Source organism: Moschus berezovskii, chromosome 14 (genome assembly GCF_049115385.1).
Source record: "Moschus berezovskii isolate FMDL1 chromosome 14, NW_MosBer_1.0, whole genome shotgun sequence".
Classification (NCBI taxonomy): domain Eukaryota; kingdom Metazoa; phylum Chordata; class Mammalia; order Artiodactyla; family Moschidae; genus Moschus; species Moschus berezovskii.
Genome location: NC_142473.1, coordinates 54,704,068 through 54,731,859, shown reverse-complemented (window position 1 = coordinate 54,731,859; position 27,792 = coordinate 54,704,068). Strand labels below are relative to the sequence as shown.

The window sequence follows — 27,792 nt, the reverse complement described above, 5'->3', positions numbered from 1 at the left end:
GCCTGGTGTTTTCCTTGTGGAAAGGTTTTCTGTTTTCTTTTTTAAACTACAGTATCAATTTCTTTAATTGGTTGTTCAGTCGCTCAGTTATGTCCGACTCTTTGCAACCCCATGGACTGCAGCACATCAGGCTTCCCTGTTCACTAACTCCTGGAGTTTGCTCAGACTCATATCCATTGAGTCGATGATACCATCCATCCTTCTCATCCTCTATTGCATCCTTCTCCTCCTGCCCTTAATCTTTCCCAGCATCAGGGTCTTTTCCAATGACTCAGCTCTTTGCATCAGGTGACCAAAGTATTGTGTTGGAGCTTCAGCTTTAGCATCAGTCCTTCCAATGAACATTCAGGACTGATTTCCTTTATAACTGACTGGTTTGATCTCCTTGCAGTCCAAGGGACTCTCAAGAGTCTTCTCCAGCACCACAGTTTGAAAGCATGCTTCTTTATGGTTCAACTTTCGTATCTGCACACAAGTACTAGAAAAACCGTACTTTTGGCTATACAGACCTTTGTCGGCAAAGTGATGTCTCTGCTTTCTAATACACTGTCTAGGTTTGTCAGAGCTTTTCTTCCAAGGAGCAAGAGTCTTTTAATTCCATGGCTGTAGTCACTGTCCACAGTGCTTTTGGAGCCCGAGAAAATAAAGTCTGTCCTGTTTCCACTTTTTCCCCATCTGTTTGCTATGAAGTGATGGGACCAGACGCTGTGATCTTAGTCTTTTGAATGTTGAGTTTTTAAAGCAGTGTTTTCACTCTTCTCTTTCACCTTTATCAAGAGGCTTTTTAGTTCTGTTCACTTTCTGCCTTTAGAGTGGTGTCATCTGCATATCTGAGGTTGTTGATATTTCTCCTGGAAGGCTTGACTCCAGCTTGAGCTTCATCCAGCCTGGCATTTCACATAATGTAGTCTGCATATAAGTTAAATAAACAGGGTGACAATATATAGCCTTGACATACTCCTTTCCCAATTTTGAACCAATCTGTTGATCCATGTCTAGTTCTAACTGTTGCTTCTTGACCTGCATACAGGTTTCTCAGGAGGAAGGTGAGGTGGTCTGGTATTCCCATCTCTTTAAGAATTTCCCACAGTTTGTTGTGATTCACACAGTCAAGATTTTAGCGTAGCCAATGAAGCACAAAAGTAGATATTTTTGTGGAATTGTCTTGCTTTTTCTATGCTCCAATGGATGTTGGCAATTTGATCTCTGGTTCCTCTGCCTTTTCTAAATCCAACTTGTACATCTGGAAGTTCTTGGTTACCTGCCTTTTTATTTCCCCACCAGAATGCTTGAGGACATTATCTTACATGATTCCATATTTTTTAGAAAAATATATGTATCTGGCTGCTTTGGGTCTTTGTCATGACATACGGGAGTTCGTTGTGCCATGTGAGGTGTTTCGTTGTGGTGCACAGGTTCTCTAGTTGTGGCACATGGGCTCAGTAGTTGCGGTGTGCAGGCTTAGTTGTTCTGTGGCATGTGGGATCTTACTTCCCTGACCAGGGATAGAACCTGAGTGCCCTGCATTCCAAAGCAGATTGTTAACCATTGGACCACCAGGGAAGTCCCTGTATGATTCCATTCCCTAAAGATATGATTCCATATTTTAACACACAGCACAGGAGCTGGCCCAGAGCAGAGATGGAGAAGACAGGTGTCTGCCTTTGTGTGATCTTATACAAGTTATTTGACTCATTCAACTTTCCAAACTTTAGGTTCCCTTAATATTCTGCAGCCATGCTGCTAGTCTTTCTCTAATCTGGTCTCTGCTAGCCAAGTAGCTTCCTTTTGGATGGTGTTCACTAGTATGTTCTTTTGGAGACTGGCAGAGCTTGATTTTTGCCAGGTAGCCTAGTGGGTCTATCACATGAGTCCTAGGTGAAAGGGCCAGGTTCTTTTTGCAATAATGGTTTCAGGCTTGGTATTGATACCATGTTAGAAAACTAACACGGTATCTGCCTCATTCTAAGCTCAGATGGCAAACTGCTAGTGAAAGCCAGAAGGAAACCACTTAGAGAAAAATCACAAGTCTAGGCTACAAACTGTCTTCAGGGAGGGCCCCTTTGGTGAGATTCTGTAGGTGTTTTGGAATGCCGTCTCCTGAGTAGCCAGATAAGAATCTAGGCTTTGTGATGCCTTTTCTGACTCACTCTGGCAGTCACTCCTTCCTGTGTGCTCCCACATCATCCCATACATTGCTCTTACCTAGCACTTGTCACACTGTATTATATTCATTTAATTTCCTGTATGTCTCCTTCTCTAGAAAAGAGCCCTTGATGATGGAGATCATTCAGACCCATCTCTGTATCTTGTAACCAACCAGGAATCTATTAGAGTAGAAGCCAGTGAAAGCTTAGTGAATGAATGAATCAAGGGTGATAATAATAGCTAATTTTTTTTTAGCACTTACTGTATGCTAGGAACTTCTCATATCTTCACTACACTCTTATGATGTAGGAACTCTGATTCTCACCATTTTATAGGTGACAGGATGAGGTTGAAAAAAGTTAAGTAACTTGTCCATGACCTTACATCTAGTCAGTAGCAGATCTCAAATTCAATCCAAATCACTTGGTTACAGAGTCCAAATCCTTAACCGTGGTGCTGGAGGTGACCAAAAGGTTGACCAAAGGCTAACTGAGTAACTAAGTAAGTGACTAACAGTTGTGTGAAAGAGAGGCAGAGAAGGTACTGGTAACCCTTCTGCCAGACATAGTTCTTCTGGGTTGTGAGTTTGAAACTACAAAGGTGAGTGAGAGCTCTATCTGGAGGCACCCCTGGTCCATCAGGGGAAAAACATTATGATTCTGGGGCCCATTTCTTACTGCTTATTCTTTCTGTGACAAGAAAAAGGATTGGCCAAAACCAGAGATCTGTTCTGGCATATCCCTGGAGGTATTGCTCATGTGCTAACGAGTAATACTTACTCTTCCATCTGCCTGAAATGCCCTTCCCTCAAGCATCTACATGGCCCAAAGACCAGTGGTTTCCAACTGCACAAGACAATCAACTGGGGTCAACAGGAGAATATAATAGTGTATATTTATATTACATTTATTTTTATCTCATTCTTTAAGTTTTATATATTTTTACAATATACCTAATGTCAGTATATATATCTAATTTATAAATATATATTCATATATGGTAATGGTGCTTGAATTTTTTTACATGTAGATTATGTCATTAAAAATGTTGGAGACTACAAAGTTAGTCACCTTGTGCGTCTCTTTTATGAAGGACTTATGTGTTGCTGAAAACTCCAGGGGTTGGCCTTCTCTGATTCTTTGTAATATTGTCTTTTTGCCCAGAGATGTAGTCTTTGATGTCCTTAGGAGCCAAATGGACAGAGGCTTAAAGGGATGAGAGAATCATGACTTTAGAAGACTGTCTCTTGCTTGCATGTCCTCCTGGGATTTGGTCATGTGAATCACTTGGCATCTCTCTCGGTACTAAGCTCTCCTGGTCAAGTTCTATCTCCCCTTACTGATAGCCACAGCTCTCTGTACTTGGTGTTGCCTTCTTCCTCACTTTGGGTCAGGAATTCTTCCCATTTTCTCTTTTAGAATGAGAAAGCAGAACAAGATTTTTAGCTTTTAGGCACTTGGACCTTAGGAACAAGGTCCTGACATCCCGCCTTGACTGAGTGGTGAGATATCATGCTGGGACACAGGGCTGCTCTCTCACAAGGACACAGCTCACTCTGGCTTACTTTGTGCAGACTGCAGTGATTCTGAGTGGGCAACACCGTACTGCCAAGACTCACCTAGGTAGGGCATCTGCCAGATAACAGAATAATATGTGGGCGCATAGCGCAGAAAACAACTGCCTTGAGGTTTGTCCTAACATGTTGGAGTCTCTGTCCTTTTCCACAAAGTTTAGCTCTGTAGAGACTGTCTATCCCCATTGGAAGTCTCCTTATAGACCTTCTGCCATGTGTTTAGAGCAGTGGTTCTCAGCTGGGGGCAGTTTTGTTCCCCAGAGTACATTTGGCAGTATCTGGAGACAGTTTTGATTGTTATGATTGGCAGCATGCTACTGGCATCTGGTGGGTAGATGCCAGGGTTGTTAAATGTCGTACAGTGCATAGGGCAGCCCCCTACAACAAAGAATTAACCTGTCCAAAAGGTCAGTGCTGCAGAGACTGAGAAACCCTGGCCTAGACTGACTCCTGCTTGTCTCCACTGCAGTGTAGGGCACAAGCAGAGGAGTTCCTGCCTGCCAAGGGTCTATGCTCGGGCCTGTATCAGGGTGTCTTCCCTGTAGACAAAAGGCTCTTGTGGCACTGCTGGCCTGGGACCTTTCAAGCAACAAGACATGACGTGACCTTTCTACTCCATACGTCATGCTGGGTGAGGCCAAGCTCCTTTGACAATACAGGCAGGAGTGTGTTCCCTGCACTTTGCAGGTTGACGCTTGTCTGTCCACCTAACATCTTGTGCCACTCTGCTAGGTCTTCATTACCTAACACTATGGATGATAGCAAGTGATCATGTTTACAATGTATGTGGAGATATATTCATTTTCAGGAATAAAAGGCCAGTCCGTTGTACTTTCCTCAACATGTCTTTAATGCCTGTTCTTTCATCCCTCCTTTCCTAAGCCCTATGATTTGAGCATATCTCTTGGAAATTAATCTCTCTCTTCCCTCCAGTGTATTCCAGTTTGGAAATCAGAAATTCAACCAGGCAATGACTAAGCAGTCTCCACCTAAGCCTCCAGGACCTTGTTTTCTAGGATGCAGTTGAGTGCACTAGATCTGCCTCATTTCCTCTCTGAACCTTTCCTGTGCCTCTGCAAATGGTCTAAGCTACCTCCAAAATCTCTTGGCTTTAGAACTTTTCTCCTGAGCCCCAGCGGTGTTTTGGGGACATAGAGAGATTAGAGTATTTTTGTCTTCCACTGTTTTGTTCTTTCTGAGTGTCTGCTTTATACCATGTGCTAGGCTCCACTGTGGGGGAGGAGAAGGATAAAGGGATAGAGCCCAGACTTGTAACTTCTCTAGTTTATATAGAGTGGCAGAAGCAACCTGAGATCTGAGGTGTGCCTACCAGGGGAATACCAGTAGCATCACTGACTCAGTAGACATGAGCAAACTCTGGGAGACACTGAAGGACAGGGAAGCCTGGAGTGCTGCAGTCCAAGGGGTCACAAAGTGTCGGACATGACTGAGTGACTGAACAGCAACAATCAGAAGAATGCTGATTTTTGGTCAAGCGTTTAAGAAGTTAACCTCCACCTGAGCTGTATGTTTGTCTGGGAAGATTGTTGTTGCTGTTTGGTGGCACACATTCAGAACATTTCTGGAATGCCTCATTTAGGATAGTTATTTTTTGAGTAAATTCTTATTGATGCCACTGTATAAAAAGCGCTATTTTAGAGACAAAGGGGGTGAGCAAAACTGAAAAGGACATGGTCCCTGCCTTCAATTTCTCCTGACCATTAAGGGGAAATTAGAAAGCATTCTCATGCAGGACAGTTTTGGGGAAAGATACAGATCTTAAAAGAGGATGGTAATAAATCTCACCATTTCATTCTGCTTCAAAACTTTTTTGGCTTCTTGCTGCTCACAGCAGTAGTTTTCAAACTTGAGGAATGTACAAATTCCTTTTAAGGCAAATCATTTATCTTGGGCCTGCAAAGCTGGTTTTATTTAATAGCATTCAAATATGTACAAACATAAAGTTTAAGTTGCTATATAAAATTTGTGTACAAATATAAACAAACAAAAACATACTGATACTTTAAGTAAAAGCACATTTCAAATCCAATAAAATGACACATTTTTGCCGAAACCCAACTGCTCCCACCCAAGGTTCTTTAAGTTCAGCATGGCTGTATTACTGGGTACTATATGGTGACTCAGTCTTCCCACTATTTTTCTCTATTCAAGCTCATATGAAACTTGTTTTATATAATGCATCATGATTTAATTTGACCTTTACTTGGCTTGAACATATTCCTTGCGGATTAAGTCCCCGTCTATTCCTTTATTGTTGATTCTTGACAAAACATGGAGATAAATTTGTTATCTCTGTGGCTAAATACCACACAACTATTAAAAATATTTTTAAACTATTATTTTTATGGTTTCAATTAAAAAAAAATCATAGTCTTATAATATTGAGGAAATGATTAGGTACAGTGGTCCATGTATGGTAATGATGTGATTTGCCACATTATGAACGGTCACTCAATAATTGTTTCAGTTATAATTGACTCCTATTGTGAGAGACAATCTTTTCAACCTGATATAAGCAAAAGGGGAAATTTATTTTTTGCACAGAACTGAAAAATATACGAATAGGGCTATCTATAAGTTTGATCTCATTCAGAGCTTAAATGATGTCATCCGGATCCATCTCTTGGCTCAGAAATGTATGAAGCTTTCCTGCAGTGTCAGGGAGAATATATGTATGTGTGTATATATATCCTCCATATATATTCTTATATAAATTAAAGAATGTTATATACATATAATGTTTATGACATAATGGCCAGGGCAAGTCATGAAGCCAGACTGCTTGAGTTCAATATTTACCAGTTCCTGGCTGGATAATTTTGGGAAAGATACATAACCTTTTTGTGCCTCAGTTTCTTCACCTGTGAAATAGGGATAAAGTGGTATATATCCTTTACATGGTTGTCGAAAAGATTAGTGAGCTAATATATGTGAAGTGCTTAGCGCAGTTCCTGTTATAAAGTAAGTGCTATCTAAATGATGGATTCTATTAGTATCATTTTATTATTATTATAAAAATATATAATGTAATATGAAGTGAAGTCACTCAGTTGTGTCCGATTCTTTGTGACCCCATGGACTGTAGCCTGCCAGGCTCCTCTGTCCATGGGATTTTCCAGGCAAGAATACGGGAGTGGGTTGCCATTTCCTTCTCCAGGGTATCTTCCCAACCCAGGGATCAAACCTGGGTCTCCCACGTTGTAGGCAGATGCTTTTACTGTCTGAGCCACCAGGGAAGTCATGATATAGTAATTCAGGATTATTTTATCCCAGATACACCAGGATAGTACAAGAAAAAATCCATTCCCTATCAGTTCAGTTCAGTTACTCAGTTGTGTCCGACTCTTTGTGACCCCATTGACTGCAGCATGCAAGGCTTCCCTGTCCATCACCAACTCCCAGAGCTTGCTCAAACTCATGTCCATTGAGTAGATGATGCCATCCAACCATCTCATCCTGTATCGTCCCCTTCTCCTCCAGCCTTCAATCTTTCCCAACATCAGGGTCTTTTCCAATGAGTTAATTCTTCACACCAGGTGGCCAAAGCATTGGAGCTTCAGCTTCAGCATCAGTCCTTCCAGTGAATATTCAGGGTGGATTTCCTTTAGGATGGACTGATTTCATCTCCTTGCAGTCCAAGGGACTCTCAAGAGTCTTCTCCAGCACCACAGTTCAAAAGCATCAACTCTTTGGCGATCAGCTTTCTTCACAGTGCAACTTTCACATCCATGCATGATTACTGGAAAAACTATAGCTTTTACTAGACAGACCTTTGTCGGCAAAGTAATGTCTCTGCTTTTTAATATGCTGTCTAGCTTGGTCATTGGTCATAGCTTTTCTTCCAAGGAACAAGTGTCTTTTAATTTCATTGCTGCAGTCACCATCAGCAGAGATTTTGAAGCCCAAGAAAACAAAAAGTACTGTATGTATTCCTTTCATAGTTAGGATTTTATGGGAGAAAGCACATAAACGTGGCGAATGTTAAGGTCACTGTGACTATGACAGTAAGTTGCAAGCTTTGCTTGCATTCTGGAATCATGGCTTTACTTATCTCTTCCTGCAGTATACAACTGGACCGTGGATGAGGTGGTGCAGTGGCTGATCACATATGTGGAGCTGCCTCAGTATGAGGAGACCTTCCGGAAGCTGCAGCTCAGTGGCCATGCCATGCCGAGGTCAGGAGGGGAGTGGGTTTTCTCACTTGGGGTGTAGGGAATGGGCTGGGGTTGGCCTGCCTCAGGTTGCTCTCACGTGTTAAATGAAGTTTCACTCCTTTCAGGGCATAATTTGTAGACTTCTCACATTTACTGTGCACTTGCTATAAAGCATAATGGGCACTTCACATCTGTTCTCTTATTTAATATTTCTATCAATCCTGGGAAGAGTACTAATGGCTGCCATTTATTGAGTACTTAGTACATGCCAGGCACTCTACTCAATACTTTATATACAGTATCATTTAATTCTTAGATCAGTCCTGTAAGGTAGGTATTATTGTGTCTAGGTGATAAACCTGGCTAAGTAACTTTTCCAAGGTCACATGGATAGTTAGAGGCGAAACTGTGATTTGAACCTAGATCTGGGTAGACTTCAAAGCCTGTGCTGCTTCTCTTTTCTTCTGCTGGCCCCAGCAGCTGTCTCTTTCATTGCCTGGGGCCCTGGGGCCCTGGGGCTCCTTTAACTTCCCATGAATTACCCATATACAGTTTATCTACTCTAAAAAAAATGGTGCAGAGATGGGAGCCAACCAGCATTGGCCCCAGCCTCCTCTCTGGAATGACTGTTCCAACAACTGTTATGTCCTAACTCTGCCTCTCTTACAGATACAGCATGCTGGGACTTGGGGTGGTGTGGGGAAGGGCTAGAGTAGTGCCTGGACTTCTTGTTATGTCAGCTAGTGCCATATGCCATCCAGTGATTAATCCATTTACTTATTCATTCAATCAATATTTACTGGGTACCTGTTCTGTGCCAAGCACTTGTGCTGGGTGCTGGGAATAAAGATGGCAACAAGTTGCCCTTGCCCTCAAAGGGCTTACTGTCTGGTAAGTGCTCATTATGTGTAATCTGTCATCTTATTATGTAGGTACATCTCTGGTTATGAGCTTCAGCAAAGGGAAAAGGGGAAGGTGAAGCTGTTGGAATGTCCACACATTGCAGCCTCCAGCCATAGAGCTACCAGGCACTGCTGTCCAGGCTTAGTTGAGCTGGCTGGTCCCTCCTCTGCTGCCCACAGCCTCTTCTTCATGGTTTCTCCCTACTCTGGAGAGAGTAATAATCTTAATTTTTGTACATCCCTTTATAGAGTTTCTTTCCTACCTGTTATTTCAGTTGATTCCCACTCTTCTGGGAGGAAGGAATTATTATCCCAACTTTTGGGCAAGCAAACTGAATTTCAAATATTTTATGATTTATCAAAGCCAGTAAGTTGCAGAGCTGGGATTTGAACATGGGTCGGCCTGGTTCTAAATGCCCTGCCTTTTTCACTGCACCTTGCTCTTGCCACATGGAGTTGAAAATAGGCGTCCTGGAAATACTCAGTGTAGTTCCATTTAGCAACACTTTACCAAGCATACCCTGTGCCATGCTCTCTCCTGGGCCCTGAGGACAAAGAAACACATTAGACCCCACATTTGCCTTGAGGAACTCCATGTTTAGTGGAAGAGACAGACAATTAAACAGATGATTACCATGAAGCTCCAGGATTTAGGTTCTTTCTCATGGAAATAGCAGTATTACCTTGTGGGTCCCTGACCCGATCCATCTTGAAGAATGTCAATGGCTTGGATTAAACTGGAAAACATAGATGAGGAATCAGTTCTCAGGTCGTGAGCTCACTTGACCTTCTGTGACTAGGCTTAGATCTGAAGCCAGGCTGGGCACAGGGGCAGAGGCAGCCAAACTGTGGTACCTCAGTGACAGTAGGAAGCGTGGAGCCTTCAGAACAGGGAGTGTGGGGTGGAGTGGGGGTGTTTTTCTAGGCCTATCACTAGGCAGCATGGTATAATGGGATGAATCTAGCAGATTTGGGTTGAATCCTGCCTTTGCCACTTACTTGCTGTGTGACTTTGGGCAAATTACTTATCACTAAGTCTCAGTTTTCTTATCTGTAAAGTGGAGCTAATAAAAGAACTGGGTTCCTAAAGTGTGGGGACTAAATGAGGTATTGTATGTTAAGTGTCAGAATAGTATGAGATACACAGCTGCTTAATAAATGTTAGTTTTTCTTTCTCATTTCTCGTTGCTTAGAAATTCATAGGTGTCTTTGACAAATAGACTATAGAAAAGGTGATACTTACATTGATCAGTTAGATGAAGGCCAGTACACTTGTTAGAAGTGCTCTAAAGAGAGCCCCAAGAACTCCCACGTTTGCAGGAAGCATCTGATTTACTTAAGTTTACACAGAAGGAAACTGAGGCCCCAGGGAAGAGATTAAGCAGCTTATGTCAGATAAGTGAATCATTGATGGATCTGGGGCCAGAAGCTGGATCTCCTGACCATCCCCACCCCTACCCCACCCTCACCCAAATCAGGGTATCTCCCTGCCTGTTTTATAGATGGGCTTGGTTGCTTCCCAGGACTAGAGAAAGAAGTAACTATGCCTGCATGCCCAGGCAGGAGTATAAATGACACACTGATGTCAGAAGCTTCTCTTTATCTAGGGAAACAAAGCTATGAATCAGAAAAGAGCACAAACCATAGTATAGTAGATCATGCTCACTTGTGGGACCCAGACCAGTGGTTTTCAACCTTTCATGTCTTATACTCCTCTCCCTTCTATATCCACTAAATTCAAGCAGAAGAGAAACAAAGTCCAGTTTTTCCTATACCATTTCCTTGTTTATAGGTCCTCTCATTAAGTTATTATTAACAGTATGATTGAAGAATATAAAAAATATAGTAATGTGATTGGGAGTCAATTACTATTACTCAAATACAAGATGACAAGACTAATGCATTGCTCTTTGTCATCTGATTTATATTTAATGACAGTTAGGATCAGTTAATTCAGAAGCCCTCAGAATCCCTGGGTCATGTGGCGTAACATTTTGACCTGGGCTGGACAGGAGAATGCATTTACAGTTGGTGGGAGTGTGGAGACAGGTGTTTGGTGGATAATCCCTGGGAGGAGAAGCACAACAGAAAATTTACAGTTGAGTATGGGAATGGTCACAGATAGTTAATCCTTAGAAAATATGATATTCAGGAGATGATGGACATGGGGAGAAAGGTGAACGAATTCTTGGTGAATGTTGTGTGCTCTCTTTACTGCTTGTTGAGATCCGCTGGTGTAGACTCCGTATACTGGAGTGCAGAGGGCAGCAAGCACCAGGAGCTGGAAGTCATGGACGTGTTCCTGAAGGAGGTGGGTCATCCTACCAGGATCCTTCCTGCTTTGTCGGCAGGGAACTGAGCCCCTACTCTTTGCCCCCACAGGCTCGCTGTAACCAATACCACCATGACAGGGACTGTGTTGAAGATGACAGACCGGAGCCATCGGCAGAAGCTGCAGCTGAAGGCCCTGGACACGGTGCTCTTTGGGCCTCCTCTCTGTGAGTCCTGGGGAGAGGGAAGGCTGCTGGTGTGCCATGGACTGCAAGCCTGGGTTGAGGTCCTGGGCCTGCCCCAAAGGGATAAAATGAATGTTCTAGAGAGGTACATTAGAAGGTTGAAGAAGGCATTCTATAAAAGAGGTGGCATGTGACCTCTGCCTTTAAAGATGGGTAGGGCTTTATTGCATGGAGGAGGCAGGAGAAGGCAGTCTAGGTGGAGAAAACAACCTGAGTGAGAATACAGATACTAAATATGAATGCTCAGGGATAACAACCTGAAGGGGACTGAGTGCCGTCTAGCTGTTCCTGCTGTCACTGTGGACATGCAGAGGCCGTGGACTGACTGCTGAACATTTCGTGTCCTTGAACAACCAAACAGGGCTAAACAAGCTTTCACAAAGCAACAGAGATACACTCAGACTAGGGCAGGTTGGTCTCTTTAGCCCAGGGTCAGTTGAGGGGATTAAGTGCTTCAGCTCCTGAACATCTGTGAGGTGGGAATGATCAACCTTGCCATCCTTTTTTATTCTAAGTGAACTCAATACAGAGTAGTAAGATTTCTTAGAAGTTTCACCTTGACCAGAAGGCTCTTAGGCCTACTCTGTGTCCTTTGGGAGCTGTTGGCACTAGCCTGACCCCAGCAGAGGATGCCAGCAGCAGGATACTGTGAAGCCCAACACCAGTCCAGAGAAGCCGCCGGCAGGCAGGGTCAGCGGCAGTGTGACATTTCCCTGTCTATGCATTTGGCTTGACAAGTGCCCAAGCTGATGTCTCAATAAAGGTGGATAGGTCCATACTTTTTTGGTTTAAAAAAGCTTTAATAGACTTTATTTTTATTTTATTACTTTTTAAGATTTATTTATTTTAGTTTTCGGCCACAGGGCTTGTGGGATCTTAGTTTCCCAACCAGGGATCAAACTCAGGCCCACAGTAGTGAAAGCCTGAGTCCTAACCACCAAGAAATTTCCTTTTTTTATTTTTTAATTTAAAACATTAAAAAAATTTTTTTTTCTCTTTTAGCCATGCTGCATGGCATGTGTGGAGAAGGCAATGGCAAGCCACTCCAGTACTCTTGCCTAGAAAATCCCACGGATAGAGGAGCCTGGTAGGCTGTAGTCCGTGGGGTCGCTAAGGGTCGGACACGACTGAGCGACTTCACTTTCACTTTTCACTTTCACACATTGGAGAAGGAAATGGCAACCCACTCCAGTGTTCTTGCCTGGAGAATCCCAGGGACGGGGGAGCCTGGTGGGCCTCCGTCTATGGGGTCACACAGAGTCGGACACGACTGAAGTGACTTAGCAGCAGCAGCAGCAGCATGGCATGTGGGATTCTAGTTCCCTTACCGGGGGCTGAACCCATGCCACTGCAGTGGAAGCACAGAGTCTTAACCACTGGACCGCTGGGGAAGTCCCTAGCCTTTATTTTTTTGAGTAGATTTAGGTTCACATCAAAATTGAGTGGAAGGTACAGAGATTTTCCATATACTTCTATCCCCATACATGCATAACCTTCCCCATTAAAAACATCCTCATGACAGTGGTACATTTGTAACAACTGCTGAACCTGCACCAACATAGCTTTATCACCCAGAGTTCATAGTTTACATTAAGATTCACTCTTGGTGTTGTGCAGTCTATGGGTTTGGACAAATGTATAATGACTTGTATCCGCCTGTGTGGTGTCAGACAGAATGGTTTTTCACTGCCCAAAAGATCCTCTGTGCTCCACCTGTTTATCCTTCTTTCTTCCTCAACCCCTGGCAATCACTGATTTTTTTTTTACCTCTCCATAGTTTTGTCTTCTTCAGAAGGTCAATACCTTTTGTAAGCGTGAAACAGAGCAACATGGGAGACCATTTTTGTCTGCTTTGTTGCCTTTTTTGGTCCTGTTCTATGTGCTTAATCACTCAGTCGCGTCCGACTCTTTGTGACCCTATGGGCTGTAGCCCACCAGGCCTCTCTGTCTATGAGGATTCTCCAGGCAAGAATACTGGAGCGGGTTGCCATGCCCTCCTCCAGGGGATCTTCCCAGCCCAGGGATCGAACCCAGCTCTCCTGCATCACAGGCAGATTCTTTACTGTGTAAGCCACTAGGGAAGCCTTTTTGGTCCTAGGACACATTTTTTTTCTTATCATTCATTTATAAGTTTTGAAGAAATGACACAATGAAGGCTCTACTCTTAATGTGAGGCCCACCCTCTGTACTGAGCAATGGCCTTTTATTCATCCACCAACATTTTTAAAGCACCTACTGTGCACCACTAAATGACAGAGTCTGTTCTCTTAAGAAGTTCCATCTAAATGAAGATTGGCATGTCAACAAATTCAATAAATGGTCAACAGATATGGTGGTATAACAGTTGTGTAAGTCATTCCATAGTTCAGGTGGGAGCACAGAGTAGGGAGGAGTTTTCAGTTGGAGACCAAGAAGTTTTATGGAGAGGATCACTCTTGAACTGACTCTTGAAAAATGGGAAGTGGCCTTATTAAACTTTCTTTATTAACAGCCTATCCCCCTCTCTTTGTATACACCAGCAGAAACGTTTATACCAGAAGAATCAAACCCAGCAGTGGAAGCTAGGTTATTTTTTCAGAGGCTCTCCCTTGTCACCCTGCAGTTAGGGGAGGCCTTTGGCAGCCTGAAATCTTCTTTAGTCTTCTGAGATATACTAATAGACTATTAACACAGCTAGTGCTAGCGGTAAAGAACCCACCCGCCAGTGCAGGAGACTTAAGACATAAGAGATGTGGGTTTGATTCCTGGTTCAGGAAGATCCCCTGGAAAAGGAAATGGCAACCCACTTCAGTATTCTTGCCTGGAGAATCCCATGGACAGAGGAGCCTGGTGGGCTAAAGTCCATAGGGCTGCAAAGAGTCAGACACAACTGAAGCAACTTAGCACGCACACGATCTGTATCGAAATAGTACTTAACATATCTGAAAGGGTGTGTTAAAAACAGGTTAAAAAGTAAAAATTTCAAATGGAAAAATCACATTTTTCTCAAGTGCACATGGAACCTTCTCCAGGATAGATCACATTCTGGGCCATAAATCTAGCCTTGGTAAATTCAAAAAAATTGAAATCATTCCAAGCATCTTTTCTGACCACAATGCAGTAAGATTAGATGTCACGCCAGTCAGAATGGCTGCTATACAAAAGTCTACAAGCAATAAATGCTGGAGAGGGTTTAGAGAAAAGGGAACCCTCTTACACTGTTGGTGGGAATGCAAACTTGTACAGCCACTGTGGAGAACAGTGTGGAGATTCCTTAAAAAACTGGAAATAGAACCATATGACCCAGCAATCCCACTGCTGGGTATACACACCAAGGAAACCAGAATTGAAAGAGACACGTGTACCCCATGTTCATTGCAGCACTGTTTATAATAGCCAGGACATGGCAGCAACCTAGATGCCCATCAGTAGACGAATGGATAAGAAAGCTGTGGTACATATGTACAATGGAATATTATTCAGCACTTAAAAAGAATACATTTGAATCAGTTCTAAGGAGGTGGATGAAACTGGACCCTATTATACAGAGTGAAATAAGCCAGAAAGAAAAACACAAATACAATATACTAACACATATATATGGAATTTAGAAAGATGGTAATGATAACCCTGTATGCGAGACAGCAAAAGAGACACAGATGTATAGAACAGTCTTTTGGACTCTGTGGGAGAGGGCGAGGGTGGGATGATTTGGGAGAATGGCATGGAAACATGTATATTATCATATGTGAAACGAATCGCCAGTCCAGGTTCGATGTGTGATATAGGGTGCTCAGGGCTGGTGCACTGGGGTGATCCAGAGGGATGGGATGGGGAGGGAGGTGGGAGGGGGGTTCAGGATGGGGAACACATGTACATGCATGGTGGATTCATGTCAATGTATGGCAAAACCAATACAATATTGTAAAGTAATTAGCATCCAATTAAATAAAAAAAAAGAAAAATCAGCTAGGTCTAGAGAGCATGAGAATCAGAATCCTGGGTACATGGTCCTGGGTCCTGGAGGTCAGAGCCAGCAAAGGGAGCCCCAGTGAATTGGGTTAGGCTGATACCAGGACAGGAGCTTCTTCTCCTAGACTTATTTCATTTAGCCTCTAGATTGCCTGTGACCTAATCTAAAGGAGGTGAGAGGTCAGCAGAAAACTGTTTCTGAGGTAGGCAGAGCAGAGGTACTAGAGTTAAGATACTTCATATCCACTAGGATAGCTACAAAAAAGTGAAAACAGAGGGAAGAACAGAAAGTAAGTGTTGGCAGGGATGGGGAGAAATTAGAACACGTGTAACTTTCTAGTGATAATGAGAAAGGTTCAGCTGCTTTAGAAAATAGTCTCATTGTTCCTCAAAAAGTTAAGCATAGTTATATAGCTCAGCAATTCCATACCTAGGAATGTACCCCAAAATTGAAAACAGGTACTGAAACAAGTACATGTACATAGCAGCATTATTCACAATAGCTGAGGTGGATACAACCCATATATACCTTGATGGATGAATGGATAAATAGTTGTAGTGTATAAACACAATGAAGTATAACTCAACCATAAAAAGAAGTGAAGTTCTGATTACATGCTACAAGAACATGCTTTGTATGATTCCATTTATATGCAATATTCAGAATAGATAAATCCATAGGGATCAAATTAAGATTGGTGGCTGACAGAAGCTAGAGTGAGTGGGATATGGGAAGTGGCTGGTAATGAGTATGGGATTTCTTTTGGGGTAATGATTAAGGTTCTAAAATTAATTGTGCAGATGGTTGCACAACCTTGTAAATACACTAAAATCACAGAATTGTTTAATTTAAAAGAATGAATTTTAGACTATGTGGATTATATCTCTCATCGTCATCATCATCATTATTACAACTTGATTTTTTATAACCTTTAGACTTTGGTTTAGAGAACTTCTTATAAACCGAGGGAAGCACCTTGGTCTCTTTTCAAAATTGCCACTCACTGTGAGACCACCTGATCTGCCTCTTGAGAAACCTGTATGCAGGTCAGGAAGCAGCAGTTAAAACTGGACATGGAACAACAGACTGTTTCCAAATAGGAAAAGGAGTACATCAAGGTTGTATATTGTCACCCTGCTTATTTAACTTATATGCAGAGTACATCATGAGAAACGCTGGGCTGGAAGAAGCACAAGCTGGAATCAAGATTGCCGGAAGAAATATCAATACCCTCAGATATGTGGATGACATCACCCTTATGGTAGAAAGTGAAGAAGAACAAAAAAGCCTCTTGATGAAAGTGAAAGAGGAGAGTGAAAAAGTTGGCTTAAAGCTCAACATTCAGAAAACGAAGATCATGGCATCTGGTCCCATCACTTCATGGGAAATAGATGGGGAAACAGTGGACACAGTGTCAGACTTTCTTTTTTGGGGCTCCAAAATCACTGCAGATGCTGATTGCAGCCATGAAATTAAAAGATGCTTACTCCTTAGAAGGAAAGTTATGATCAACCTAGATAGCATATTAAAAAACAGAGATATTACTTTGCCAACAAAGGTCCGTCTGGTCAAGGCTATGGTTTTTCCAGTGGTCGTGTATGTATGTGAGAGTTGGATTGTGAAGAAAACCGAGCACTGAAGAATTGATGCTTTTGAACTGTAGTGTTGGAGAAGACTCTTGAGAGTCCTTGGACTGCAAGGAGATCCAACCAGTCCATCCTAAAGGAGATCAGTCCTGGGTTTTCATTGGAAGGACTGATGCTAAGGCTGAAACTCCAATACTTTGGCCACCTCATGCAAAGAGTTTACTCATTGGAAAAGACTGATGCTGAGAGGGATTGGGGGCAGGAGGAGAAGGAGACGACAGAGGATGAGATGGCTGGATGGCATCACCGACTCATGGACATGAGGTTGCGTGAACTCTGGGAGTTGGTGATGGAGAGGGAGGCCTGGCGTGCTGTGATTCATGGGGTTGCAAAGAGTCAGACACGACTGAACGACTGAACTGAACTGTGTGACCTTGTGTACGTTGTTTTTCTCAGTATATATTTGCTGATTTGTATCATGAAACAACTGAACTGAAGGATCCTTATGACTCCTTTCAGCTGTGAAACATTCCATGATACTGGGGAGAAACCCTTTGGTTGATAAGGATTCTGTGTAAAAGATAGGCCTGTTCTTTTCCCCTACTACCTATATCCTATACTTTTAGGTCTTCTGTGTTCAGCCCTTGTCTTATCGTGTGACCTTTGGCAGTTCACTTCTCCTGCCTAGATTTGGCTTCCTTCATCTGTGAAATGGTTTTGGTCATTAAGGCTCTTACTGACTCTCTCATTCAAGAACTCAGATAGAACTGGTGTCCTCCTGGGAGCTAAGATGAATCCAGCAGGTGTCCTGATGGCAGAGATTGTTTTTTATACTTTCATGCTGATACTTCTTGAAGAAAAATTTAGAAAATTGCCAGCTGGAACCTAAGGAAGATACTAGGAAGCTCTTTGCCAGGAGACTTCTGCAAGAGTGGGCCGCCCCTGGTGGGTGTCTGCAGAGAATCCCTTGACCTGTGTGCCCTACATTCTGTTTTCCCATTAGCACATGGACTAAAACCCCTAGTCAGTGCTCTTCCCTGTCCAGCACCCATGCAGGATTTAGAGTGATGGCCTGTGCTAGCTTGATATGGGTTCTGCATCCAGGGTGAGCTGTTAAGGCTGTGGTCTCAGGCCTCCCCACTGACTTGCAGTGAACACCTCCTGAGCACCTGGACTGGCTTCAGTTGTCAGTTGTGGCTACCTTGCCCAGGCTTAATGAAATCCCACTGCCGGTCTGAGGCTTGAGAAATTGCAAATCACAGTTTTGTTTATAGTAGCTGGGGGGTCTGCTGAGTGAGTGGATCCATCTGTCCACAGCAGCCTCAGAGCTTGGGAAGAGGGAAGGAGGATCAGACTGGCTCAGCCTGGAGTCCTGACCATGGAAGACAGCTTGGCCCTCCCTGCGTGGGCCACAGAGCAGCACAGGTGTTTCCCGTCTTTTCTGCCAGCAGAGCTGGCTCTAGGCTGGCCCAGCCGGGGCTCTCCTGACGGTGCCGGTGGCCAGGTGTCAGGTGTGCTCTGAGACACAGAGGCCCAAAGACAGTGTTCAGTTTGGGGTCTCAGCTGATCTCTCGTTATGGCAGCAAATGATTCACTGAGGGAGAAACTGAGGCTCAAATGAGGCGAGTTTTCAACAGCAGAGCCATGACTCAAACCTCGGTTTTTAGCTCATATTTCAGCTCTCTTTTCTACTATATTATCCTATCCTTCACTTTTGTTAGAGGAGACAAGATGTAAGAGTCCCAGCTTTGAAATCAAACAGACTGGCTCTATCACTCAGTCACTTGGTGACCTTGGGCGCATTCCTAAGGTTCTCTGTGTCCCAGTTTCTCATAAGTGGTAGCTGCAGTTGTCAGTGTGTATCACTGTCTTGGGCTCGGGGCTGGGTGCCCTTTGTGCTGCTAGGAGTACTGAGAAAGGTGCAGAAAGAGGCCTGCACAGTAATCATGGGGGTTGGGGGGACTTGTGAAGAGGAAAAGACAAAGACTGCACCTTGTCTTCCTTCCACAGTGACTCAGTGAGCAGGAGGGGCTGCCTGTCTGGCACAGCTTGCTCTGTTCTTAACCGCTTTCTCCTTTTTGTTATGTTCCTTCTCTAGGATGCCTTTCCAGCCTCTTCCTGGGCATGCTCAACCCTTCCCTTTTACTTTCCACTTTCCTCTGGGGATCCACAGCCCTTTGTACCTGCTTTTCTGTTTGTTATTTCAGATTTCCCTCTCTTTTATTGAAAGTATAATCGATTATACTAGTACGATATTGTGTTAGTTTCAGGAGCACAGAAAAGTAATTGTATCTGCTTTCTGTATAACAATCTGTTTTCCTGTCTGTTACTCTTTGAACTGGAAACTCCTTGAGGGTAGACACAGCTTTGTTCATCTGTCATTGCCACTCAGCGTAAGGCCCAGCAAGGAGGAGGTGGAAGTTACACAGAAGGAGGCTGGGCCTCTCCAGAGCTACAGGCTTGGGGGAGGTAGGGGAAGAGTCTGGCTCAGCTTCACTGTGGGGAGAATTGCTCCCTGTGTAGTGTCTGTGCACAGATGGGGCAGCTAAGGCATTTTTGGAGGGGCTACATTCAGAAGAAAAGAGGGCCCAGAAATAGTTCTTACAGGTTAAACATTCACCTCAGCATAGAAGGCTGTGTAAATGACAAAAGAAATTCCTAGCACATACTGTGGCAGTCAGGGGTGAGTATCTGTATCTGTCAGGCACAGGGGGCTGTGGGCAGTAGAGAAGCAGACAGAATACATGAGGAGAGGGGATTCCAGAACGTGATAATTACTGGAGCCTCACATTCTCACCCTGAAAACTGGCACCCTGAAAATTCTCACTATCACTCTGCACTCTGTTCACATGTCAGCATCTCATTTGTTTACACCCTTCTTCTTTGCCTCAAGCCTGATTGTGTTAACAGTTGACCTCATTTTGCTGAAATCTATTTGTAGCACTCAGGCTGGGAATTTTGCCACCCTCTGGCTCCACAGGCCCTAACCAGCTTCCCTGGGTTAGTTCTGTTCATCTCGCCGGCCATGTCTGCTCTCATGCAACCTCCGTAGTTTCTCCGTGGCTGTGTTCACTGGTGACAGGTGGGTTCTGAGAGCTGAGTTCCGGTAGAGGCTCTGAGGACAGCTCGCCAGACTTTTCTTTAATTATTTTAATTGGGAATAATTACTTTACAATATTGTGATGTTTTTTGCCATGCATCAACATGAATCAGCCATAGGCATACATGTGTCCCCTCCTCCTGAACCCCCCTCCCTCCTCCTTCCCCATCCTATCCCTCCAGGTTGTCACAGAGCATCGGCTCTGGGTTCTCGTCATCATACATCAAACTCCCACTTTGCTAGACTCTTCTTGTTCCCAGGAGCTGATATTTGCCTTCTGTATGCACTTTATATCGTAACTCCCCTTTCCTGCTAGAACCTCCCTGTCTTCTTCCTTTTTACCTCCTTTCCACCTTTGCTAAGTGCCTGCTCTGGTCAGGCTGTATGCTAAGTGTGAGGCTACAGAGATAAATAAGTCTTGTGCCCTGGTCCTGAGGAACCCACAGTGACTGACATTAAAGCCGAAAAGCACACAGGGCAATCCATGAGAAAATACATGTTTTTGGCTGTCCAGTGAGTGGATTGGTCAGGGAATCTTAGTCCAGAGAGGAAGGAATGGGCAGGTCTCTGTAAACTGTGGTGGGCTGGGAAGGTGGTAGGAATTGAAGAATGGAACTCGGATTATGATAGGAAGAAGAACATCATGAATAAGGCACATACTAGATTCTTAGTTTCCCTATTTCTCCTTCTTTTTTCCTGACACAGTAGTTTATGGATTTTTTATTAGTCAGGGTTCTCCAGAGAAACAGAACCAATAAGATTATATATATTCATATATGAGGAGATTTATTATGAATATTGATTCACACTATCTTGGAGGCCAAGAAGTCCCACAGTCTTCCGTATATGAGCTGGAACCCAGGAAAGGTGGGGTTATAATTCAGTCTGAGTCTGCAGGCTGAGGACCAGGGGAGCTGATGGTGTGAATCCCTGTGAGTCTGAAGACCAAGAGCCGGGAGTGCTGATGTAGGTGGACAGAGGAAAATCGATGTGTAAACTCAAGCTGGAGAGCATATTTGCCCTTCTTCTGCCTTTTGGTTCTGTTCAGACCCTTAGTGCCCTGTGGACAATTGGTTGATGCCCAGTCTCATTAATGAAGATGACCTTCTTAACTCAGTCTACTGATTCAGATATTAATCTCATATGAAGACAACTCCACAGACACACCAGGAATAATTCTTTACCATCTACCCAGACACCCCTGAGCCCAGTCAAGGTGACACATAGAGTTAACCATTAGGGATTCCCTTAGAACTCAAAATTCTCCAAGCCAGGCTTCAACAGTATGTGAACTGTGAACTTCCAGATGTTCAAGCTGAATTTAGAAAAGGCATAGGAACCAGAGATCAAATTGCCAACATTCATTGGATCATCAAAAAAGCAAGAGAGTTCCAGAAAAATACCTACTTTTGCTTTATTGACTATGCCAAAGCCTTTGACTATGTGGACTACAACAAACTCTGGAAGATTCTTAAAGAGATTGGAATACCAGACCACCTGACCTGCCTCTTGAGAAATCTGTATGCAGGTCAGGAAGCAACAGTTAGAACTGGACATGGAACAACAGACTAGTTCCAAATCGGGAAAGGAGTACATTAAGGCTGTATATTGTCACCCTGCTTATTTAACTTATATGCAGAGTACATCATGGGAAACGCTGGGCTGGAAGAAGCACAAGCTAGAATCAAGATTGCCGGGAGAAATATCAATAACCTCAGATATGCAGATGACACCACCCTTATGGCAGAAAGCGAAGAAGAGCTAAAGAGCCTCTTGATGAAAGTGAAAGAGGAGAGTGAAAAAGTTGACTTGAAGCTCAACATTCAGAAAACGAAGATCATGGCATCTGGTCCCATCACTTCATGGCAAATAGATGGGGAAACAGTGGAAGCAGTGAGAGACTTCATTTTTGGGGGCTTCAGAGTCACTGCAGATGGTGACTGCAGCCATGAAGTTAAAAAACGCTTGCTCCTTGAAAGAAAAGTTATGACCAACCTAGACAGCATATTAAAAAACAGAGACGTTACTTTGCCAACAAATGTCCATCTTGTCAAAGCTATGGTTTTTCTAGTCATATATGGATATGAGAGTTGGACTATAAAGAAAGCTGAGAGCCGAAGAATTGATGCTTTTGAACTATGGTGTTGGAGAAGACTCTTGAGAGTCCCTTGGACTGCAAGGAGAGCCAACCAGTCCATCCTAAAGGAAATCAGTCCTGAATATTCATTGGAAGAGCTGATGCTGAAGCTCCAATACTTTGGCCACCTGATGTGAAGAACTGACTCATCTGAAAAGACCCTGATGTTGGGAAAGATCGAAGGCAGGAGGAGAAGGGGATGACAGAGGATGAGATGGTTGGATGACATCACCGACTCAATAGACATGAGTGTGAGTAAACTCTGGGAGTTGGTGATGGACAGGGAGGCCTGGCGTGCTGCAGTCCATGGGGTCACAAAGAGTCAGACGCGACTGAGTGACTGGTCTGAAATGAACTAGGACTGTGGACCCCACTGAAGGGAACTGACAGTTCTCACATCTATGTCTCTGAACACCTCAGAGTACTTTCATTTACAACTAGGGGTTTAATCTTTTAGCAGTTCTGTGATAATGCATTTTACAGCTGAGGAAGCTGAGACCGAGATGGGGGAAGTGAATTTCATAGCAAACTGGGGGAGAGGCAAGGATAGAACTCAAACTTCGTAATACTTCATGCAAGATGCTTCCTTTGTTGAAATAAGAATTTCTCTACACGAGACCTTATTTTTAACCTTAAAGGCCTGGCCATTCAGCCTTTGGATCTTCACTGTCTGATGGCAGTGACACAGTCAGCTCCCAGCAGGTTGAGGGGGGAAACTTAGGCCATGGAATTCCTATAGTTGCACTCGGGCTAGATCAGGGGATATAGGTGTCTCCTGGTAAGACATGTTTGCATGTAATAAAGCAGAAACAATACCTGTTACATGAGTATGAGAAAGTGGGGTGTAGCAGAAAGACCATGCAGTCAAACAAATCTGGATTTGAATTCTAGCTCTGTCACTTTTCATGGACTCTGACAAGTCAGTGCCTCTATGGAACCTCACTTTTCTTGTCTACAACATGGGAATACTCTACTGTATAGATGTGAGAATTTGAAATGTTAATGTAAATACCTGATACATTTTATGATTTCTCTATTTCCCTTTTTTTAAAAAAATTCCTTCTTATGTGGATTAAAGAGAGGGAAATATCACACTTAAGGCTTTTCAGTGAAGATTCAACCCCACAAATATTTATTGAGTGGCTTCTATGTGCTGGTCAGTGCTGTGCTTGCTGCTGGCCTACAGAGAAGTGATGATCAGTAGGGGCCACAGAGCAAATCAACCAGATTAGACTCATTTTCTTCTCACCAAGCTTGGTAGCCCACAGGCTGTTGACAGGCAACATGTGAGTTTCAGCTATGCATCTGACAAGGCAGAAGGATATAGGGGATGAATGCTTATGTCTTTAAGTGGAATCAAAACTCGCTGAAGAGATCCAGAGGGTACTGATAGGTGGAACAGTATTACCTTAGAAGAGGAGGTGATGGATAGATCCTGTCCTTGTCCCTGGGTATTGAATATTTTTATTCATGAACTGGATGAGAATATGAAGCTGGAAAAAAATAGGATCTTGTTTCAAATTGATCTGGACAAGGTAGAATAAGGAACTGAGTAGAATTGATTGGTGCCTGATCTGTATGCCCACCTCAAGGACTTTGAAGTGTTGGAGGCAATAGGTGGAGGGAGCTAGTCGCATGAAGAATTGTTGGAACATAGTACCTTTGACTTTGGATAGGAATGTTGGGGATGTTGGAGGTGAGAAACCCTGGGAATCAAAGATGAAAAGTCCTTAATAAACAGGGGAGACAAAGAGTACCCTAGCCTGTGGTGGAGGCTGGATAGGAGGTAGGTGTGTTCTAAAAAGGAAGGCAACTCACTATACTGCAGAGATATTGCTTCTTGTGATCTAAGGACAGGGGAGTGGGGACGTGAGCGTGGCTGCAAGTGCAGACCTGCCAGGAAGCTGGAGGGTGGTTGCTGGAGGGCCCTCAGTTGCTCTGAGAAGGTGTTAGTCACTCAGTCATGTCCAACTCTTTGAGACCTCTTGGACTGTAGCTCACCAGTCTCCTCTGTCCATGGGATTCTCCAGGCAAGAATCCTGGAGTGGGTTGTCATTCCCTTCTGCAGGGGATCTTCTTGACCCAGGGATTGGACCTGGTCTCCTGCATTGCAGGGAGATTCTTTGCCATCTGAGCCACCAAGGAAGCCACCAGTTGCTCTGTATAGTCTGGCATAGACATGTGAAGGACATGGCTACACCCTGGACCTAGTAACTCCCCTCCCGTGGATGGAAATAGCATGTGCTAATCTGTCCTTGATTTCACACCATCCCCATGTCCTATTGCTCAGCCTTTCAATGAGGAGCTATGAATATAACCCTTTTTGTCAAAGTGGGCGTCAGCCTCATGAGGTGGAATTTCAGCTATGTGTATCTTTTCCTGCTGTCTGTCTAGACCCTGCCCCAACTTCGTGGCTCCACTGGGTCCTTTTGGGTCCCCCTCAGCCCCTTACTGGGCAGTGAGATCCTGTCAGTCCCCCCCGCCCCTTCCCCAACACCAGGTGACCCACTGAGCACAGGAGGTCGTTACCTCTTTCCCCCTGTCTGGGGCTTTTCTTGGCCATTGCTGCTCTGTTTCTAGTGGAGTCCAGTGCAGGCAGCGCATACAATGGCAGCTTCTCTCCCTCCTGGTTTCTCTCTCAGTCTTCTGTGCTGTGGCCCAGAGCCTAGGTCTGGCACACTGGGGACCAGTCTCAGGCTCCAGGACTGCCCCTCTTCTGGTCAGCTCAGTTCTTGGGACATGGCATTTGTTCTTATCTTCTGATGTTATTCCTTGTTTAGCTTTTCAGTTTTGCTCTCTCCAGAGCAAAGCATTGCTTTGAACTCCAGCTGGTTCACCAATAGCTGCCAGGTGTTCTCTGGAGGTAGACCTGTCCCTCTGTTCCTGGACATCGTGAGGCTCTTCCCATTCTACCTGGTCTCTGGTTGAACCACAGCCTAGATAGAAATGCACTCTGTAGATGAGACTAGCAGACCTCTATATGATCTAGTCTTTGTATCTTGCACCTAGAATAGCCTCATGGTCTGGGAGACCCAGCTCCTGCAGTAACCTCAGCCCCACAGCCAGTCCTCAGGCTCTAGTGACTTTGCTTGTACCCTTACCAGCCACCCCACTTCTGCCTACTGTAGTATCCTAGTGTTTCTTACCCTGTAGGGTAGAAGCCACTGCATCTGGGCACATGGGGCCACCTCAGCCCAGAATGGCTGGGATGTACTGAGAAGGCACTAGTTTTCTTCACTGCACATTAGGGAAGTGTGATCCAGTGAGCTTCTTGTATTGCTCTAAAGCTTCTCATCCTTTCCAAACTAGGCCTTGAGTTAGCAGAGAAATAAGCAGAGTGTGGCGAGTGTGTGTCTAAGAAGAGAAACCAATTCCTCCTGAGTGGGAAGGCTTTGTGGAGGAGGGGACACATGGAGTGTGCGAGGCTGAGCAGGCAGCGGGCACCCTGACTCACTGTGCCCTTCCTCTCCGGCAGTGACCCGCCATAACCACCTCAAGGACTTCATGCTGGTGGTGTCTATCGTTATTGGTGTGGGTGGCTGCTGGTTTGCCTATATCCAGAACCGTTACTCCAAGGAGCACATGAAGAAGATGATGAAGGACCTGGAGGGCTTACACCGAGCCGAGCAGAGTCTGCATGACCTTCAGGAAAGGTAAGGCCCTGTCCCTGCCCCCTGACCCTGGTGCTGCCCCCTCTTGGGAGCCTCCAGTTTCCACCTGAGATGTGGGCCGTCAGGCTCCTGAGACCCTGCTGACATGGTGGCCCAGGCTGTGTCATCCTCCCAAACCTGCGTTGGAGCCTAGGTTCCTGCCATTCCAGTCACACAGGCAAGTATTCCTCCCCAGAGCAGAAGCTTATTTCTATCCTTTCATCCCCGGAGCTTCAGAGGGAGAAGTATGGAGCTGCTGGAAAGTCTTGAGCTTCCCTGGTTGGATGGCTTGTGTGGGCTCATTCCATCCTCCATCCCACCTCTTGACTGCTTCCTTTTCCATTGAAGTAGACATAATTAACTGTCCTTCCCTGTTTCCCAAAGAAACCTCACAAACCTGTCTTCCTGATACCTTTCATGCTGTCTTATATGGCGTCTAAATCTCATGAGTACTCACTTGTATGTGTGCTGTGCTCAGTCTGACTCTTTGCAGCCCATGGACTGTAACCTGCCAGACTCCTCTGCCCATGGAAACTTCCAGGCAAGAATTCTGGAATGGGGTGCCATTTGCTACTCCAGGGGATCTTCCCAACCCAGGGATTGAACCCATGTCTCTTGCATCTCCTGTGTTGGCAGGCGGATTCTTTACCACTAGCACCACCTGGGAAGCACCCACTGTTTTATGACTGGGTAAATCCCTTTCCTTTCTGGGACATATTTCCTCATTAGTAATGTAAAGGAGTTGAACTAGGAGCATACCAGGACATTTTAGCTCTGATAGTCTGAGGTTCTGTTTGAATAAAGCATGGCTTAGAAACTATTGTAGAAGATCTAGCTGTGAAGGGAAGGTGACAGTCAGCCAACCGACCTAAGTACTTCCTGACATCTGGGAACCAGGTCTGTGTGGGGAATTGGAAGGAAGTTACTGCTCCTGGGCCACAGAGCACACACTTAAGAAGGAGCAGTGACTCAGTGCCAGTCTATGGGAAGAGAGCTCCAAGGACTGGAATGGCACAGAGGCAGGAGATGAGTGGATGTGGAGTCTGAGGAGGTGTCCTTGAAAGATGGGTAGGAAAGATTAACCTGGTAGTTGTGGTTGAGTGTATAGAGTGAGGCCAGATCCCTGGTACCTTCAGACTCACATGGAAAAGTTAGTAGGATGCAAAAGGCAATAGAGAATCAATGTGGGTATTTGACTTTTTTGCTTTGTTTTGGTTTTAAGAAAAGGAGAGGCCTACTTCAGGAGTTTTTGTCAGAAAATGATTCTGACAGCCTAGGGACTCCTGTTGGGGAGTCTTTGCAAGAATCCACGTAAAAGGAAGTAAAGTCTGTGTCTTTTCTGTTATTTTTAAATGATAGATACTATTTGCTTTGGAAGGATGGGGAAATGGTTTCTTAAGAACTGGATATTGTTAAGTACATTTAAGCATTATTGTTTGTAATCACCACAACCCTCTTAGGTAGGTATTGTTATCCCAGTTTTAGAGTTGAAGAAATGAAGCCTCGGAGAGGGTGAGTGTCAGTAAGTAGTAAGTTAGGAATTTCTTTAACCACAGGGCGCTGCTTCAGTAAAGGCAGCCCTAGCAGATTCATTTCCATGGGCTTTTAGGAGGCAAGAGGAGTTTTATCTTTGAGCTGATTCCTGGCTACTTTGCTGAGCCCCTTGTTCCTGGGCCCTTTTCCAACTGGGGGCTAAATGCTGCTATGTGGGCAGTCCCCATTCTTCATTTGTCTGAAAAACATGTACTGTTTTCATTCCAAAGGCAAAGAATCTAGGCAGGAGGCATTCCAAGTTTGGGGATAAAACTAAACTCCCAGTCCTCCCTGCTCCCCAAGGCCTCCAGAGCTAACTGGCCACTGTGGCATTTTGAGAAACGAATGCACTCCCCTCCCAACCCAAGACAGGCTTGCACCTGTGCACACACATTTCCTCCTCTAACACAGGGGCCCATGTGCCTCTTTGTGCCTCCTTACTTTGGCAGGCTTACACTGCCCGTCACCAAAGAACTTTTTCCAGAGTTCCTGATGCTTTAGGTGAATAAATGTAATGCTC

At 44.4% G+C, this 27,792-nt stretch overlaps 1 protein-coding gene across 4 annotated transcripts in view; it reads left to right on the top strand.

Moving 5' to 3' along the window:
* The window catches only part of STIM1 (stromal interaction molecule 1), a 206,424-nt gene that overhangs the window by 160,970 nt on the left and 17,662 nt on the right, over positions 1–27,792 (top strand). For all 4 annotated transcript variants that reach the window (XM_088843135.1, XM_055423526.2, XM_055423527.2 and 1 more), the window contains exons 4-6: positions 7,806–7,917; positions 11,181–11,296; positions 25,565–25,742. In XM_088843135.1, the coding sequence (XP_088699261.1) occupies positions 7,806–7,917; positions 11,181–11,296; positions 25,565–25,742 (406 nt within the window). The remainder of the gene's footprint in view (positions 1–7,805; positions 7,918–11,180; positions 11,297–25,564; positions 25,743–27,792) is intronic.